At 31.9% G+C, this 21,199-nt stretch overlaps 2 protein-coding genes across 8 annotated transcripts in view; both read right to left on the reverse strand.

The window, feature by feature from the left end:
* Positions 1 to 20,993, reverse strand: part of LOC138314195 (ADP-ribosylation factor 1) — a 30,634-nt gene extending 9,641 nt beyond the window's left edge. Inside the window, exons 1-6 of one of the 7 annotated variants that reach the window (XM_069254395.1) lie at positions 20,820 to 20,993; positions 19,493 to 19,694; positions 18,404 to 18,601; positions 17,743 to 17,853; positions 17,012 to 17,136; positions 15,852 to 16,746 (exon numbers count right to left, since the gene is read on the reverse strand). In XM_069254395.1, coding sequence (XP_069110496.1) covers positions 16,582 to 16,746; positions 17,012 to 17,136; positions 17,743 to 17,853; positions 18,404 to 18,551 — 549 coding nt within the window. In that variant the 5' untranslated portion in view covers positions 18,552 to 18,601; positions 19,493 to 19,694; positions 20,820 to 20,993 and the 3' untranslated portion in view covers positions 15,852 to 16,581. Of the gene's footprint in view, positions 1 to 137; positions 249 to 1,030; positions 1,229 to 4,882; positions 6,096 to 6,910; positions 7,036 to 7,817; positions 7,929 to 8,622; positions 8,811 to 15,851; positions 16,747 to 17,011; positions 17,137 to 17,742; positions 17,854 to 18,403; positions 18,602 to 19,492; positions 19,695 to 20,819 lie in introns of those variants that run through there. The other 6 variants (XM_069254401.1, XM_069254397.1, XM_069254394.1 and 3 more) reach the window with 6 other exon arrangements.
* LOC138314196 (ADP-ribosylation factor 1-like 2) lies at positions 10,150 to 14,295 on the reverse strand. Its single transcript, XM_069254402.1, has 4 exons — positions 12,343 to 14,295; positions 11,857 to 11,967; positions 11,298 to 11,422; positions 10,150 to 10,799 (listed from the first exon to the last, which is right to left on the reverse strand). Exons 1-4 carry the CDS (start codon positions 12,488 to 12,490, stop codon positions 10,641 to 10,643), a joined length of 543 nt encoding a protein of 180 aa, XP_069110503.1. The 5' UTR covers positions 12,491 to 14,295; the 3' UTR covers positions 10,150 to 10,640.
* Positions 20,994 to 21,199: the final 206 nt, after the last annotated feature.

The raw sequence follows: 21,199 nt of genomic DNA on the forward strand, positions 1-21,199 counted from the left end.
AATTATGTAACATAATACATTGATTTTAATGTCAAAACTTCCTGTGAGGTCATTATAGTATCATTTCACGTGTGTCTTACAATATCTGAGATGGTTGGAAGAGCTAGTAATGTCATGAACAATCATTAGTTTATTACCTTGTGTATTCTGGAAGTAATGTCTCCACAGAGGTCTGATCTTGTCCTGACCGCCGACATCCCACACCGTAAAACTGATGTTTTTGTATTCTACAGTCTCGACATTAAATCCTGAAAAATAAAGAGCATTCTCCAGAAACTTCAAAAATTTTCTTTTTTTATTCAATTCAATAATTTCTGAATATCCAGATATGTTTGTAAACACTTTTTACTGTATTATTTCTTGTTCTTCATATCTCATTTCCAAACGATTACATTTTGAATATCAAGAAACACTATTTTTCAGTCATTTTTTTCAACAGTCTTCTTAAAAGTTTTGCAAAAGCTATATATTTATGAAACTTTTATAACACAACCATTTCATCTTTCAAAAGCTTGTGCCTCTCTATTTAGTGAGGTAAATGACAGTATTTTGTTAATTAAGTGGGAATGATGTTGAATGAGTGGCCTATTTAATAATCATCTGACAATGCATGGACATAAATTTACTAAATATAATTTTCATATCTACATTTAAATAATCTTTAGTTACCAAAATGGCGAAATCTGGACACCCTACGAGAAAACGGTACCCGAAATGGGGAGGTATTGTAACTCTATTCATACAAAAATTATTGCATTCATACTTTTGTAAGTAATCAAATATAGTAAGAACATGAAGATCCTATCATTTAGACTGTTGAATGTTTATCTTTTAAAAACAATAAAAATCTACTCTCGGAAACGCAAGTAAAGGACAAAGAAATATGGACCCGCACTCTATTTTCAATCATTTAAATTAACACTACATTTTAACACTCTTGAAGAAAGTCTTGACAACGTTAGACAATTTATTGTCCTATTCTGAAATAGTACACTAGGGAGGAAGTAAGCTACTTCTTATAAGAACTTACCTATAGTGGGAATGGTTGTAACGATTTCTCCAAGCTTTAATTTGTAGAGAATTGTTGTTTTACCGGCAGCATCCAACCCCACCATCAATATCCTCATCTCCTTCTTACCAAACAATCCTTTGAATAATCCAGCAAATACATTGCCCATGATTGCTGTTTATTTTAAATGCCACCACAATAGAGGAATCCCTTACTGTTCTGAAAAAAATAGTGAAGTTCATTACTGGCAGATATTTCAATTTGAATACGGTATATTTTACATTGTACATCAAATTGACAAGATTTGTTTTGATTCAGTCTTTGTATATTACAGAGTTAGCTCCCTTGCAGATAGGTATCAATTGTTACGTCAATATTTTGTCAGCCAATTCACATCGTTTCGTCCGAAAAGTATGACGTTACGCTCGCAAACTCATTACGTCACAATCAATACCTACCCGCAAGGGCAGATAACTCTGTAATATGCAAATACTGAATATATACCACATAAACACACTGCAGTAACTTTCAGTCATAATAGTAACTTCTCAATTAAAGGAAGCTGTCCATGAAATACGAGTTAATTATCAACCAGAGGGTCAATCACCTAATAAATGCAATTACTATTTTTAGTAACATAAAAGTTACCTTAACCTTTTATGACCATGTTTCTAAACAACAATCTAAACCAAGCATGTTTTCCTAGGGAGGCACGAATGGACTTTCCAACTGATCTTCCCTAAAGAATATCACCACACAAATGTATAGTATGATCACCAAAAAGCAAATTTAATCTACATTATGGCATCAACGTATTTCTGTACAGTGACACTAATTAATCAGTACTGTGAAACATGAATATTTTTGGTGCATCAGTTTTTATATGTAGTGATATGGTTGATTTCACCTCCTTTGGCCATGCCCTATGGTTCCCAGGTGATAAGCCCCAAAATTTGTATAAATAAGTTATTATATACAAACAATGATGGTTAGATAGTTAAATCATAACTGCAAAAATTTTGAGTGTATCAGACAGGAGTCAGACAAGGTTCAAAAAGTGTATCATTCCCTGATGTTTATCAGGGTTGTCATGTAGTGGGCAATCAGCAACTAAACTAGTTATCCTCTGTACAACAAATCTATATATATCTATAGTTTTTATGTTTTGTATCCAATTAAATTATTAGTACAGGGACCTGACATAGACTTTGTGACAGGTCCCTGTGATTATTAGTTGATATTTCAGATCATTCATAGAGATTGATTTAAAAACCCAAATTTCCACATCGCAATCATTAATTCCAATTTTACAGTAATACCTACCATATAATGTTGTCTTCACGTTGCAGGCTACACAAAAACCGCATTATATAACAATAATGTCAAGATTGTCTGTTTAAGAGCTAAAGATGAAATGTTTAAAAATTTCATGCAGGAATTTTTATATAAGATTGCGTTGTGTTGATTAAACAAAGTCTTTTGTAAAAATGCTTCATTAATAAAAGTGACACTACATTTTCTATAAGACTATATATAGCTACTGGTTAATCTAAATTATATATTTGGGGAGGTGTTGTTAAATATGTTGTTGGAAATTCTTAAAAAACAATTGATGAAATTGAGCTTAAATATGCCCTTACAGACAACTTGTGATAAAATAGTAGTTTCATATCATCAGGATGTATCTTTGTTCAGTGTACGTACATTCCAACTGAAACATTTGTTTGATGGAAAAAGCAATGTTCCCTTAATGATAGAAAATTCATAACTTTTGTCACACTATATGATATTAAATGTACATTGATTCAAGGTCTGCTTATTTTCTTTGATATTCACAAATAATGGTTATGTGTGTGTCCATTCATACAATCAAATTATTAATTGCGGATACGGGACCCATTTCTGTTTTCAGTGATCAGAACAAGAAGCCTTTAGCTATGTATAAGCATACATCCAAAGAAACAAATACCATCTTCAACAAAACCAATGATAATAACAAAGTCATAAAAAAGTTTCCATTATTTTCAAGAACCCATCTTTCTTTCTCAATGAAACATGGCTCTTTTAACGGATTGTGTGTGTTTGTTTTTATGGAAAAGTTGAGAAATATCAAATTATCAGAAAATTTCCAAGGAGTTTGCTAACCTCTCTCCTTGAACCTGCCTGTATATTGAAAGAGAAGAATGCATTAGGGCTGATCTAAGTGATCATGTTCAGGCAAATAAAATGTTTACATTTATATTCAACGTATACAAGCAACTCAAGAAGTACAGTACATAGAATTAATTATTTGAAATAACTTGCAGTGTATAGCTATATAAGGGTGATTGGGTGGTGAAGTGGTTAAGTCGCTTGCTTTTCACCTAGCCGGCTGGGGTTCAAACCCCAGCACAGATGTGAAAATCTTAGGACTCAACTGCCCAATCATGTGGGTTTTCTCCGGGCATACCGGTTTCCTCCCACACGAAGACTACTCGCGCGCTTACATTCAGGCCATCGAGAGTAAGTTGCATAAGTTGTATAACTTGTTTTGCATTCAATGTAAAATAAATAGTTTATAGCTACATTTAACATGGTTGATTTAACTATTTTACACTTAATTAAACGTAGTGTAGTGTAATGCAGTGATAAAAAACTACGAAGAACTACAATTTTTCCCTCATATACACAACTGAACAACAACAGTGTTCACATGATATTTATTATTTCATGACAAGTTTTCACAAAACAAAACCTCCACAGAATGGGTTAGCCCTTACCGGAGCTATACTAGGGCAGTGGCTTTCACAAGTGGGATATACTATAGCAGATATATGCAATCATTTGAAAGAACACAAAACCAAAGTCAGAAGCACGTACATACACACACACATACACACACACACACACACACACTATTTTATCAAAGACAATGATAGGTGCATGTATTTATCTAATGTGTAAATGAAATACATGTATAAAGGAAAATACAGCAATTTCTTCTAAGTGGAAACAGCCTATCTTTTGTAAACACTTTATTTCCAGGTTTACATACTAGTAAGTATGTATAAACACAGAAATATATATGTACATATGTAGCAATGTGTAATGCCACTTCATGGTATAAAAAACTTAGGCCTACATTCAGTAATAAGACCCCTTTTCTAGAAATCCAATAGTCAAGGGCAGAGGGGGCTTATTACCGGTAGACCACAGTATATACTAAAGCCGCTTATATCAAACATTAATATAATTTTAATAACTGCATAATATTGGTCCTTCTTCAGTGATGGAATGATGTAAAGTTCTGGTTGAAATAGTAAAATATTATTTGACACTACCAGCGATAATATTGTAAGCCATATACACCACCTAGATGTCAAGCGTTAAATAACATAACAGATCTAAGACAATTTGATTACACAAATCCAACTATGCATGTACATGATTGTGATGCACAAATGAAATGAGCCATTCTCATGATACATAATTATCTAATTTGAGGATGAACTCAATATCATTCTCATACAGTATATGGATATACATGTATCAATTAACAAGATTTTTTTAAATTCACAGACTCCAAAAGCTCATCAACCAATTTTTCTTGAATATATACAGATGTGTTATATCCAAAAGCTCATCAACCAATTTTTCTTGAATATATACATGTTTATATAAAGATGTGGTATTACAGTAATAGACACAATATATATTGGCCAGAAATTTTAATCTTTTTTCTTCTTTTCTTCTTTTTTTGTTGGAACATAACCAAGACGAAACTTAATGTTGGCAAACTTTTCTCGCATTGTAGACATCTCAGAAACCTCAACCATCTCTCTCCGTACACTTAGGGACAGGAATTCAAATGTTAATATGAAAGTCATACTAGAGTACATAAAGACAAAAAAATAAATAAGAATCACCACGGCAATATACCACCCACAAGGTTCTTATTCCAAAATATTTCTGCAATACATACCCAAGCAACATGAAAACAGTTGGTTCACTTCTCAATCATTCAGGTGAAATTTCTTTCAATAATCTGAACAGACACCTCACTTTCTTCCAACAAGAATTTTTTTTAGCACTTAACTCATTAACCCCTAAAATTTCATAATGGATTGGTCTAGTCTCTGATTTACAAGAGCTTAAATGTGTCTTCTGGGGTGAATTATTTTTAAAATCATCCAGTGTTCTGATATATACTAAAGTAAAATATGACAGATACTGGTGTACTTTTTAATTTTGTTTACACATTTACTTTTAATACTTATGCTGAATAAATTAAAATCTCATCAAATAGTACTTGTGTAGATTGTAAAATAGAAGTGACAAATTACTAAATAATTTACCGAGAAAGAACATCAGAACTGATTCTATCAGGCCGTTTTCAATGTTATTAATAAATAGTAGTAGTATTTACACTTCATTTTGTTCCAACTTGCCATCTTCGCAAAAAAAAAAAAAAAAAAAAAATTCTTCTGTCGTCCCACTTTTCAACTTGTAAATATATAAAATGACTCGCAAAGTTTCATCCAAATTTATCTTTGTACTCGACAATATTCACAAAGAAAATATAGCCAAAGAAAAAATCAATTTATAATTTGAGCTTTTGGTCGATGCCACCTAAAATTCTAATTAAAATTGATTTAACCATGCAGTGGAACAAATTAGAAATATCTGTTTCATAATAATTACTACCATATGTTATTAATAACTAGTTTTTTTATTGTGAATGTTAAAATCATACCGTGTGAAAGGAACTACATACTTCATTTCATTTGGCCATACCGAAGTACCTGGTATTTTCTTAAAAATACAAGATACTCTGCCACGAGTACTAGAACTTTCTCACTCTGCAGGGACTTCTTGAAGGCAAAAGACTTCTTCAACAATATTACACAATCTATTAAGTATTACACATCCCTGTTAACATATGCCATTATTTAGCATTTTTAAGTTGATTGGATAGCCAATCGAGTCCTTCGTATAGACCATCACCACTGGTGGCACATGTTGATTGAATGTACCAGGTCCTATTTCTAAGACTGTGGAGATCAAGCTTGTCTGTGAGTTCTGCTGCATTCATGGCATTTGGTAGATCCTGTCACAAAAAGAATTGTTCATAGTTTAAATATGAAACAAAATCTCTATAATAGACAACATATAGCATTAGTGATAGAAAATACTTGCATTTGTGCAGCTTTTACATAACTTTGGAAAAGTGCTTCTAAACGTTTTCTTGAAATTGTAGACACTGGTAACCCCAAATGTGTTAATCTTGCCGAAACTTATAAGAATAACGGCAGAATAGTTAATTTTTAACAAGTTTCGTCAGAATTAGCATATGTGCTTTTTTATTCAGTGTTGATATTAGGACTTTTCCTCAGAATTCCAATTCAAATTTTTCTGATCGAATTGGAATTCTATTCTGCCGTTATTCTAACAAGTTTCGGCAAGATTAACATATTTGGGGTTACCAGTAGGAGTAGGATGTATGTGAGAAATGTGTTACACATCCAGTGAATGTTTCAACGCCTTGAAGACTGGTTCCGAAGTGCTACCTTCTGTCATCAGATAATGTCTGATAAAGAGTTTTTACACACACTGTCCAATGTTGGAAAAAGGTCACAGTGTACACACACTAGTCACCAAAACCTTGTATCGGTTGTGTAACAATGATCTAGGACAATGTGATACTACACCTGCATTACAAAATCTTTCTGTCCAATATTTAATCACATTTAATCAGCATTACCTTAATTTAGCTAAATCATCCATACTGAAGGATTATGTATGGTTTGGACCCTTTTTGGCCCCCAAATTGTAAAATGTTTAAAACTGTTATTAATTGTAGTTAAAAACAAAGTCCTTTGCTTTTTACTTTGGACGATTATACACATTATATATATTCCTCACCTGTTTGTTAGCGAACACCAATAGCACGGCGTCCCTAAGTTCATCCTCGTTTATCATCCTCTTCAATTCTTCTCGTGCTTCTCCAACACGTTCCCTGTCGTTACTGTCCACCACAAATATCAATCCTAGTAATAAAACAGAAGATTCAATCTATTATTATACAAAGATGAACTGCTAACATAAAATACATAAAACATCAAAAGCAGCATACAACAAAAGATTTACAAATCTATAGGAAGAACTTCATATCTGAATGCTCTCAAGCAGATAATTCTCACTATCTCCCACTTGATGTTTAAGTAAAATCGGCATAAAATCTGCATAAATAGTATATGTCTCAAAATCCACATAATTTCAAAGATTTTCGTCCCTTAAAAATTTTCTCTATCAAAAACAGGAGCAGATGATTAAGTATTTTTCTTCATGACAAAAGTTACTTACTTTACACCATTATTATTGAAAAGTATGAGCTTCTAATTTTACTTCCAGATAAAAGTATCAAAAATAATTAATTACATTAATTCCAACAAATGCATTCTGTGGCACTATGTCCTATATGGAATGCAGTACTGTATGCGCATGCATCAAGGAAAAATAAATTATTTTAAGTTATTTTTGTGTCAATTAGACATATATATACATGATTAATCACCAACCATTGTTCAAATGATAGGTATCATTTATGCTCTGTTGGCGGTGGAGCATCTTTAAGAATTATATCCTGTCTGACCATTTTTCTACAAAATTGATCCATGTATGAATGATAGTATTGGTCTGTTTGATGCAATTGGGAACTTCCAAAGTTCCAGTTCCATTAGAAATGACCACCATTGCCAATGTTTAAGCCACTTGTTTGTCTTGCTTACTGCCAAACAATAGATATAAACAACAACACTTGATGTGTTACCTTGTGTATTCTGGAAGTAATGTCTCCACAGAGGTCTGATCTTGTCCTGACCGCCGACATCCCACACCGTAAAACTGATGTTTTTGTATTCTACAGTCTCAACGTTAAATCCTAAAAAGTAAATAGAAATTTCATGTTAATATATATAGTCATCCCCATGTACTAGTGTTTAACAGGCATATGACTGTTACCACCGAAATATTTCCAGAAAACTTTTTATGCCTATTTAACCTTAATAATTTGTAATATTAAAATACATGTATATCTTTATACACTGGTCCCTTAAGGGCATTCATTTGAAACGATACCAGGCCTATGTGTACAAATGATATCAAATGTGAAATATATGTATTTTCAAAATTACTCTTCACATCATTTCTTCATTTATACAGTACACACATGTTATTTAACCATCGGGCCTTGTTTTTGTTAGTTTGATTTTTTTTTGAAATTGTATTTTTTTGGGGCTTTTATGTTCAATAGAATCATCAACGGCAATGAATATTCAAAGTCATTGTGCTCATGATCACAAGATCCAATATTAATATTATTGAAGGCCTATTTCTAGATTTCTCAACTTATTTGGGAATTTATTGACATAGGCTGTACACATCTAGTTTCATTTAGCTTATGAATCTCAAGTTATTGTGATGAAAACTACTTAAAACAATGATATTATGGCATATACATGTATTACTGTTAAATAACCTGCAATTCAAACTCACTTTATGTTTTAAAATTTCAAAATGTGCGAGGTCGAAGCAACTTTAAATTTAGAACTGCTTTCAAATTTATTTGGACTTACCGATAGTGGGAATTGTAGTAACAATTTCTCCAAGCTTTAATTTGTAAAGAATTGTTGTTTTACCGGCTGCATCCAACCCCACCATCAATATCCTCATCTCCTTCTTACCAAATAGACTTGAAAACAACTTGGAGAAACTTAATCCCATGATGGCAGCAGATTTAAAGGCCCTGCTTTGTAGTTATTTTCTGCAATGAAACAAAAATAATAGAATACTCAGACTGGTCATGATGCTGACAATTCATTTGTTATCAATGTAAATTTGAAAACGATTTTTAAAAAAGATTCCCATAATGTGAGAGGATTCAAGATTTGTATGTATAAACTGGTACTTGAGGAAAAAAGGGAGAAGATTTGCCTTTGATTATGTTTATTAATATATCTTTCACCAAAGATGGGGAAACGGAATGGACTATGATCGTCACAAAGGCATGCACAGAAGATTTAAAACCAATCTCCAATATGGTACTCTCAACAGCCTAAAATCTTAACAAACCTTACAGTTATTCAGGTTTTTAACAATTTTACAAAGTCCTTTATCTTGTAAGGAGACAAAAACCTTTGAGTTGATATCCATTTATCATTAAAGCATCAATCACTTTCGGCGCGAAAACATAAAACTTCAATAAGATTATTTCTGTACATATTTATTGCGTATGAACTCACAAATCATACTTTGAACTTTCCATTACATTAATACTAAATCTGATCTCATTTCTCCAGTTTCTGCAGGATAACAATTCCTAGCACCAACTCTAAACTTAGTTCAATACCATGGCTTAACTATGATCTTAAAACAATGAAGTCTAATTTACTAATTGGATGCCATATATCCAGAGAGTTCAACTGATGTTCTTATTTCATTGATCTCCTTCGCCAGAAACAATAAAAGTGATTACGCAACAACATAGCAACATCAATCATCAACATTAAAAAGAAATTTTATGTGTAAAATACAGCTGAACCTCATTAACTCAAACTTATATAAAACCTTGATCCTGTTAAACTTAATTTTTGAATGTTTAAATCATTTTTAACCCCCAAAATATATCAAAGTAATCCGAAATTGAACCCATGAATTATTCAAGGTTTTACCAAGGCCATAGGTATTTTTGAGTTAACAAGGTTGAACTGGATACATGTATACAAATATACATACTTAATATTCCTTGTTTCTCAGGCAAGCCTGCATCTGATTAAAATCGGCAACACTGCAAATATTTTTCGCGAAAAATAGGGAAGAAAAGAAACACATCGAAAAAAATGTTCACGAATGTAAAGTCTACATTTCTTTTGCATACCATCTGGGAAATCCTTCATATTGATGAAGTCAGTTCTGTACTGTATATCTTCATAGTTCTTTACTGTACATTATCAACTTCGCATTTTAAGATATTATCATTTAAGTGGTGAGTGCTTTTCATTCATTTTACATTCTTCAAAATGAATTTTAAAGAACAGAGAAGTGCTTCTGTGGATAATTTAGATATACACTATAGTGAAAATAGATAAACAACAACCGTCATATCCTGTATTAAAACATTTGTTTTATTTCTGACTTTGTTCCAAAATAGAAGAAAAAAATATCCCTATAGCACCTCGATCACTTCCCCTAACATTTGCCTGAGAAACAATGAATTTTTTTTTATTATCAGATAACAGTTTGATGCAATATTGGTTAAACAATTAATGTAGGATTCAACTCACATAATATCATATTTCTTAATTAATGTCAATAATTCCACGACCCTAGAAATAGATGCACCCCTGTTACTTATACATTTGATTATAGGATATGTACATATATACTATGATACACAGAAAAGTAAAGGAGTCCAAACCAAATTTTCTTATATATTTTAGTTAACAGTTTTTCTCCACAGGATGCCCTGCTACACTTTAACAAGATGTTGGTAATTATTTATGAAGTAATTAAGATGATTACATCACAAATTATAAATTATATAAAATAATATAATGACAAGATGTTGTAGATCATCAAAATCAAAATGCTGAGTTCATGGTTTCTTGAGTTGAATGGATAGCCATTCGAGTCCCTCATAAAGACCGTCACCGTTTGTGGCACATGTTGATTGAATGTACCAGGTTCTGTTGCGAAGGGATGACAATTCTAGAGTATCAATCATTTCTGATGTACTCTTAGCATTTGGTAAATCCTGAAATAAACACAGCAAAGTTTATGTTAAAATTATCATCTTATAAAATAATTTTACATTTAGTACAAGTCTGGTAATGTCTGAAAAACATATCTACCAATGGAATAGGATACCATTTTAACGAGAGGTCGTCATCAGCAATATTTCCTATTCATAGATTTATGTTCTATTTATTCAGATTGCCAGATGTCTTTAGAAAATATTTATTATATTTCATCTGGGTGTTAATCAATGTATCATACATCACCACAATAAGCTGTCTAAGTCTACATTCAACATCTAGTTTTGATGTATGAATTACACAAAGCTGCATGGATGGGAGCATGCTGACTTAAGCACAAACCGTGGTGGTGGGGCGGTTGCCAGGTAACGACAATAGGTCGATGGTTTTCAACCGGGTATTCTGTCCCTGCTGTATCTCATGTACCAGTCACGTCCTTAAATCACACTGGCAGTTAAAATGGACAATTAAAACAAACTTCATATCGTAAAACAAACCTGTTTATTTGCCAACACCAGCAAGAATGCATCTCGTAGTTCATCCTCATTAATCATGCGCATCAACTCATCTCTGGCTTCAGGAATTCGCTCTCCGTCATTGCTGTCTACCACAAATATCAGTCCTACAGCAAATTAGGAGAAATGTACCTTTATAGCATTTAATTACTACTTTTAATTTATTTCAAACACACAAATTCAAGGTATCAAATCCACCACTACATTGTCTTTTACAAAATGGATACTAATTAATGGTCAGCAAACTTACCATCAAAAATCCTAAAGCACATCCAATGACGTTTGGTCAACATTCAGAAGTGTTCAGATTGTGAAAACAAATCTCCAATCAGATTTGAAAGTTCCTAAATTTATAACCAAGGATAAACAAACTTGGCATTAAGTATCTCATTATGCATATGCTGAGTAAACTTTGTTGAAATTGATCAATATAATTCTATTACAGTTGGCTGTATGTGGTCTATTCCAAAGAAACTCGCTCCAGAATTTACATATTTATCCAAATGGGGGGAAAACATAAAACATGTTTTCAATATTTTACCTTGTGTATTCTGGAAGTAATGTCTCCACAGAGGTCTGATCTTGTCCTGACCGCCGACATCCCACACCGTAAAACTGATGTTTTTGTATTCTACAGTCTCAACATTGAAGCCTACAAATTAAGCAATTGCATTCTGAATTTGAAGTTTACAGTAAAATTTTCTTTCAGGACTGAATATACATCTTCAATCCCATCAGTAGCATTTTGATATACTTATAGTTTTCAATTTTCAAATAGTCATGAATCAATTCATTTCATTTTTGGGCATAGGTATTTAGAGTTTAATTACACATACTGAGTTATCTGCTCTTTGATTGTGATATGTGATTATGAGTGTAACATTCATCGGAGATTTTATTGAAAATCCCATGTATACCAGAACTAACGACATAACCAATACCTATCCTCAAGGCAGGTATTGTTCAAATATATAGTGCTGTAGTCTTAGTACAGATTAACACATCAAATATTAACATATATACCTACCTATAGTGGGAATGGTAGTAACGATTTCTCCAAGCTTTAATTTGTAGAGAATTGTTGTTTTACCTGCAGCATCCAACCCAACCATCAATATCCTCATCTCCTTCTTACCAAACAAATTTGAAAACAACTTTCCAAAAATATTCCCCATTTTCTTCTCGAGGTTTGGGATGTGTCTTCACTTATATGAAATTCCACCTGTAATAAAAATTAGCAATTAAGTACTAAATTAAAGCCTTTCTGGTGTATCTCACATTGTTGAATGCAGTGCGAGGACATCAATCTTACAGGTAGCTATTGTGACAGCTACCTTTTCACATAATTCCTCTCCCTATATTTTATTTCGAACTCAATTTTTTTATTTAAAAGCTTTTTTCCATAGACATAAACCATTTTTTAATATTGCATGCAATATTTCATATTTTGAAATACATTGAATATTCAGAGTAACTGTGAATATAATTCAATAAATCAGGAAAGTATAAATATATACAATCAATAATAATTTAAAGAGAAAATGAATGTTGAAAAATATAGTATGGACTTTATAGAATGGAATGAACAGTGAAAAGAACATATTACAATTCTGATTCAGAACAGCATGCATGTAACTAAATTATAATATTGATGATCACCACTTTTTCAGGCGTTTTCACATGGATCCAGTAAATCTGAGAATATCACTCATTTATTTTTGCAACTCTGTATGCATCAGTATTTTTTACAAATCCTAATTTTAAACATTATCTCAAACTGAAATATGTGCACTTGAATATAATTTGTCTATGATTTGATTTTCAATTTACAAATCAAACCAAAAAACCTGCTTTTGCTTTGTAATGAGTTGTAAACCTATAGACTAACTCATATTTGTTTACGAATACAAATTGTACTAGTATTTAAAGAAACTCTTTCAGAATTGTCACTGTAAGATATATTAAAAATAAACAGGTGTAAGCTATATACATCTGTATTAAACTTTTTTTTTTTGTTGGTGTGGTCAGACACTAACCTGGTTCAATCATGGCTCTGGTGATCTTCTCCATAATGTGTTGATATTCCAAGTTTGCAGCACGATTCTTCTCACAGATATATATATATATGGATGTAGGGTTCCCCGACTATTTTGAATCAAAATGTTTTTGATTCCCACCCAACAGTTTGCGTTAACGTTACCAGTACTGGTAAAAATGCCTCAGCAGCAAATACATGCATGCTCCATATAAAATGTATTTATTTTAAACACTTCGATATTAAAGTAACATCATACCTGGATCTCAAGGCTTGGTATACGTACTTATTTTAGGATTACCAACTTCGTCAGATTTTTTATCTTTATGAATTTTGCCTGACAATATGGCAACATCAATTCAAACATTTTGATATTTTGTGTTGTGCAACTTTTCTTCAAAAACAGACATTGTAAAATTGCGAGTCTCCAACTAAAGTTGTTACAGTTGGCATCCCTCTTTAGCTATACAGTTTTACTAATTAACCATTTTAATTTTCAAGGGATATAATGTGATATGAAAAACAAGACTTAGAATGCATTAAATGCAAAGGACATAATATATTCAGAAAGTTTAAGAGTCTACAGCAAGATATACATTTGTATGTTACAGAAGTTCTCGATTGTAGCATGTATACATTGTATTTAAGACATTTGTGTACTTTTTAATGAAGTACATGTTACATATATATAGTAGATAAAATATTTTTATAATATACTATAGTAAATTATTATTAAATTGTTCATGCTAATACAGTCACTATATAATTCTAAGATTTACACAGCAATCACCTATTTCAGCTGTGATTAGCCGGTTATTTTCCAAGGGATGAAGTTTTCGCTATTTTCCGGGATATTGTTGTTTGTGAAATTTTTATCTGCAAAACATTGAGCAATGTTTGAATCACATAGATACCTTAAAAGTCATAACACCAAGTTTAAAACTGCAAGACTTTATATTTTTCTCGTTTTAAACTGAAATTGTGTATATTTTGACCCATGTAAATAACAGGCTTCAATGCCGAGTTCCCAATCCGCAATTTATCACCTCAATACCCAACTAATACAACAGATTTTCAAAGACAACAAAAAAGTTTATATACAGAAATGATCATTTTATTCACAGTATCATACAACCACATTCTGGCAATATAACCAAGTTACTTTGCCATGCATTCTGAACAACATTTTCCGTGAACATTCTCAAGAACAAGAAATCGGTAAAGCCATCTTTTATAGTTATTGATTGAAGAACCAGTTCCTCCAATGTCTTTAGTCTGAAAACATCCCATCTACAATATTCCTATTATTCCTATTGTGTTATAAAGCTTTATATATAGAGACTACACATCAAGTGAAAATCATTAATGATGACAAAAAATGTAGACACAAATAATGATAACAAATGCTACAGTAATCTTGTTTCTGATTGGAGTTTTTCTTCCTAAATCTGAACAATGAATAATACTTTAAATCTGATAATTTTAAAATTATCTGTAACTTTCCAAAAAGACCAGTCATTGCCAATCACATTTATATATATAATCAACTGAGATGTTTTTGTTACTCATACAAAGTCAGAGATATATAGGACAACAAAACACTTTTGAATCACTACGTCATGTCAACATTGCTGAAAGAAGTATCTAAATGTTGTTGATCTATAATATTATTGGATAAATGTTTTTGTATGCTACACACCTTCATGAGAGATTTACAGATAGAAAGTGCCACTGGAGTTAAACTCCGAGACAAAAAGTGTAAATCTTATAATTAATACACACCAAGTTCTCCTTGCAAACCTTTGGACACCAAAATGATTCTGAAATAACTCATGATTGATGATGATGTCTCTATGATTGCCTATATATGTAATCAAGGGCAAACTTTAACATTTGAATACCATTTAATTGTCTTCGGAAATAACAAGGGAAAGAAGTTAAAGAGTATTATTTTTTCAATGGGACTACTGCTTTAAAAATATTGTGGTTGGTACAGTATTAGAAATATATTAAAGTCAAAAGCAATACTTCACACTTATTAAGAATACAAGAGTTAGTATTTATATTTCTGTCTGTTTTAATCTATCCATTCAAATGAAAGTAAATTATCAATGAAAATTTCTTAACATAACACAATCATGATCACTAAAACACAAAATTATTTATGTACTTATTTATCCCCTGACTTTAAATCAATTATTAGAACACAGTGTTTAAGTACCATATCATTTTGGCATGTGTATGATGTTTGAGTTAATATGCATTGTTTTGGTTCAAATGAAGGATGCTGCAATTTCATACAACAAATAAATAACAAATATCCCTAGGCTCCCACTTAGAGAATCGAAGTGGATGCACCAAGAATATTTCACTGTCTTTTTGTTTAGCATCATATACTAGTATAATAATATGTAACCCTTTGATTCAAGGTGAATCAATAAATTAGTTCTCATTATAACATTTTAAAGTGTTCAAGATTGCACATCAAAACCAAACTACAATTTTCATTTTTTTTTTACCAAAGTTACCCATAACTCCATGAATCCCAATTACAACCTCCTGTGATCAGGTCGGAGTAGTAAACTTGGAGCAAACACAACCAACATGCCCAACAGTGAACTATCATTTTATAATACTTTACATTCAGCATATTCTAGTAAAGAAAATAATAATTAAAAGATATCTAATCTAATGATTATCTCTATTTGTATTTCAGTGATGGCTATCAATTTTATTTCAATATCATCCATATTATATATTCAGATATCTAATTATCAGTTACACATTGTAATAACTTTTGATGTTTTGTAAAATAATAACACAGTAAAAATCATAACAAAAAGAAGCTTTTAAATACCATTGGAATGTTATTAAAACACCATTTAAAATGTGTTTGCGTATAACTCAGCAATATACATTCCACAATAAAAGATTTTGATATTAGAAGATGTTAAACATTTGGTCTTTTACTTCTAGTAGGAAGACCTGTAGTGAGACTAACGGAAGTCAAATGTTCTAACCAAAAAAAGAACTAGTAGAACCAACCTACTGAAGAATACAACATGCATGTTAGCTACAGCATGTTATTTAAAACAAATCTCATTCTCTTAGGGAGGCATCCATAAGATGGTTATTTAACGATGGCATCACAACAACTGGACTTCAGTAGTCCTTTAATTGAACCTAGACCCAAGTCACTAAATATCAATTTTATATGTTTTTAATATAAAGTTATGTTGATCTTTTCTTTAGTTGAGATGACATCCAATCAAGTCCTTCATAAAGACCATCACCACTGGTGGCACATGTTGCTTGAATGTACCAATTCCGATTACGAAGGTCTTGTAGTCCAAGTTTATCCGTCAACTCTGCCGCATTCATTGCATTTGGTAGATCCTGAATAATGAAAAATTAAAATTAAAAGTTTGTTTATTGAATAAAGGTTTTTACACAAAATTACCAACTCTTTATTTTGGCAATCAATTTAAGTAGTAAATGCCCAAATATGTTGTATCATTCCAATATTCTTACAACTGTATATAAATATAACACACACATAACAAAATATCTATATTTCTTGAATTGCCAAACAGTACAGGAGAGAAATCGTTTGCGCCACCACTTCAAATATTTACAAGATTATGCAACCTGCATTGTATACCTGTTTATTTGCAAAAACTAATAAAACTGCATCTCGGAGTTCATCCTCATTAAGCATACGTTTGAGCTCTTCGTTAGCTTCAGTTACTCTTTCTCTGTCATTACTATCCACAACAAATATCAGACCTGTCAAAATATAGAAATTTACAATATTAAGAAGGTAAGTACAAAGCTGTGAAAAGATGTGTAAAGAATAAATTCATTGTCTTTACCAATTCAACACTGCAGATCATAAATGCTACCTAGTAACTAATGCTAGACTCATCAGTATACAAATTACCTCTGATGTTTTGAGAGACCCACAATCTTTCAAAAACAGCTTTTGAACTTTAGAATGGAAATGTACAAAGAGATTGATAATTATGTAGAATCTCAAAAGTTATAAGCTAACCATTATTACTACATAATTAGCACCTTGTGAACAATTATATCGAAATAAATTAAATGTTAATTTTCATAACCAGGTCTTATTATGTTTTCCGCCCCGTCCTAATTACCATATGTTAGTTGACTATTACTACACCAGATGGTAAACAGCAAAATAGGTCTTTACTGTTAACATAGATTATGCAGGGAAACCTGCATTTGTTTGGAGTAGCAACCTGACTTTAGGCCATCGTTAAATTTTTTCTTGTATTATCATTTTAAAGAAACTGTTATTGTTTGTTTCGGAAAGCTAGCAGGTCTTTTGTAATTACCTCAATGCTTGAGTAAATAAATGAATGTTCTTACCTTGTGTATTCTGGAAGTAATGTCTCCACAGAGGTCTGATCTTGTCCTGACCGCCGACATCCCACACCGTAAAACTGATGTTTTTGTATTCTACAGTCTCAACATTAAATCCTGAAATCAAAGTAAAACCAAAACAAATAATCAATAATAAAATAAGTTATTACAATATTATATTGTAATAGCTACTTTAAGACACCACTGCATTTTGGGCCAAATAGGGCTGTAACGAGTACATGCGCAGGATAACAATGTCATGGGTCAAATTAAATTTTGGTCCTACCCGGGTCGAAAATATATACATACCCATACCCGAATTATTTACGCACTTATCAAATGAAAAGTACAAATAAAATATTTTACAAAAGTACCTTCATGTACACAAATGTATCAATAGTTCAACAATACTTCAGTGGTTTATGTTGCTGTGAATATGTCTGGTCATCGGTTATGAGAGAATCCACTTTGTAACTTTAAGCTTGTCATTTGTTTATTTGTTATTGATTTTCAAGGTTCTCTAATGACAGCATTTTAACAAAGTTGCCAGATATCCACGCCAGGTAAGCAGGTACAAGTCAGGTTGCAATTATCAGGTACCAGGGGATAAAATTTTGAACCTGTTTAAGCCCTATAACACAAAGCAAGAAATAATAATTCTACAAACCTATAGTGGGAATGGTCGTAACGATTTCTCCAAGTTTTAATTTGTAGAGAATTGTTGTTTTACCGGCAGCATCCAATCCCACCATCAATATCCTCATCTCCTTCTTACCAAACAATCCTTTGAATAATCCAGCAAATAAATTCCCCATGATTGCTGTTTATTTCAAGTGCCAACACGATAGAGGAATTCCTTACTGTTCTGAAAATAAGAGGCAAAGGTTATAACAGATCACAGTATAAATATCAAATTTTAGAAAACGTGAGGTTTTTTTTCCAGAATTCAAATTCCTGACATATCAAAGGAATGCTCAGTACAAGTTCAACAACCCTGTTGGCTAACAAAACAATTTCAAACATTCTGATATATAACTATTATCAAATATTGGTTAATTACAAGCAGATATTTAAGCTGAAGTACATATTATTACATACATGCAAAATTTGCCACATATCAATAAATTTGCCTTCATATCTTGCCTCAGACAACTGAATATTAAACTCATTTATTTTTTAAATGAACACAAAAACAGTAATTCAGGTTTATTAATAAACCAGTCAGTCAGTTGCATATGCATTATTTTTTAAAGCTCTGCCTCTTAACCTCAACACAAACATTTTTTTTATTAATATTTTCAATATTAGCTTTGTACTCATGATATCATGGACTAATCGTGTCGTGTATATATTTCAGAAACTTTCACTAATATAGTACAACTAAATGGCACCAAAACCAATTAGTCAAATGATTACAAATAAAGCTACTAATTTCAGGGATTAATATAGGTTTTTGGGGTTTATATAATCATTGTACAGTAAAACCAGCATGTGAATATAAATGTGATCAAATTTTGTTAATAGTTCATGATCATTAATTGGTTATAAAGTAGCTTTCAATTACACTAATTATAATGCTACATATATATATAGGAGGCCATCCAAGTTTTATGAACTAATATTGATGAGACCTTTGATGAGTTAATATATATGGAAATAAATATAATCATAATTAAGGAACAAGTGTTACCCAAATGCTGCCTAGATTAATCCCTTTCAGTAGTTAATTTGAGCCTCTATATATGTAGGTACTTACCAAAATTTTAAAAAGTCCACGAACGACTGCTGCCTGTTCTCAACGATTCAGAGAAGATATGTCTTCTATATTTTCATCAGTAATATTGGTATTCAGGAATCAATATCAAGCGTTTAAATTTCTCGACAAAATCAAACAGAGTTGGCTAGGCACATGCATGCCAATTTCCGTGCAATTATCTGTTTTTGCCTCACAGACACTGCTGCAATATACAGTGGATAAATGAAACATGGTAAATTAATGATTTCCCTGCATCATAAGTTTCTTAAGTTTGATATTCAGCTAATCTGAGGCAAATTATTTTAGTTTAATACACAATAAACTTATCTTCCAGTCCAATTACAATGGTTCTTATTACACAACGCATAAAATTACAAATCTTTCCTTGTTTTTCCATGAAGACATGATGCTGTTAAATGATAAAGTTCGTTTATATCACAAATTCATCAATGGTTCTTACTTAGGGTTTTGAAAATGAAACAATTATAGCCCCCTCCCCCCCTCTCATTTTTCTCATTCATAGAACATGTCATTACATGCTTAATTATGAAATGTGTAGTTTACGAGTAAATTTTAGTTTTGTTATCATATCTTCCCTCATTTTTTGACTTGTGCATTTTATTTTAAGCAAAACCTTTTTATAAAACTATCTTTGCATTGATTTAACGTTTATTAGTCATTTCAACTAACCCCCCCCTTCTTTTTGTAGATTGTAGATATGCGTGTCATTCTAGCTATAGCTTCGTATTATGAATAAGATATTGGTGTGGATCTGTATAATTTAAGTGTCCATACCTTTGACCAGTTTGATAATATTTATTTACGAACGAACATCGAAGTATTTCATGACCAAAAGCCGTAAACTGCAACATGACGAAAGTCAGTATCGTACCGCGTTGTCAATCTCCGAACCAGACGATTTTCGGTAGAATATTTCGATATTCTGGTAAACATATATTGAACAACGAAATGTTTGAAACATGCTAAAATATTCCAGTTATTGTCACCATATTGATCATTGCTACCGACAACAACATCCCCCTCCCCCGATTTGAGATTTGTCATTTGCATTTTCATTACACCGGCTTTTTTGTCAATCATTATTCAACAAACATAAACCAATATAATTTCAACTCAGATGGTTATACAATCAATACATTTTGTACCACTCCATATTCAATCATATGATAAGGTGCTGAACCATTTTACCTGGACAGGAGACAAAAGGATAAATCCACACCCTCAAAATGTGGAAATAACACAAACCGGAAGCTATGTAAAATTCAACATAATTTTTGCTTGTTTTCGACATTACAATTCATTTTACCTGTTCCTGAAAAAGATTATCAGCTCCCACTTAATCGCTGTGTGTTAAAGACGATCATACAGCATACGAACAATACAATGTCGCCAGGTCGCGTGGTTTGACAGCACTGAGACAACACAAAATGGCGGACGTGGAAGAGAGTTCGTTGCACATGCCACGTCAATTCCTATCCAATTGGGGTCAGTCAAATGAAATGGTGGGGTACCCTATCTATAGCGATAATGGCGGGAAATATGAAAACATAGAAAAATGCTTCGATCTAGGTTTTTATATAAGAAGTTAAATGGGAGTGATCAAAACGGAAAACAATAATATGTAAATAAACAAATGTGATTTATTTTGATTACTTTATCACTTTCAATAAAAAAAATCCCGGTTAG

Source organism: Argopecten irradians, chromosome 2 (assembly GCF_041381155.1).
Source record: "Argopecten irradians isolate NY chromosome 2, Ai_NY, whole genome shotgun sequence".
Classification (NCBI taxonomy): Eukaryota; Metazoa; Mollusca; class Bivalvia; order Pectinida; family Pectinidae; genus Argopecten; species Argopecten irradians.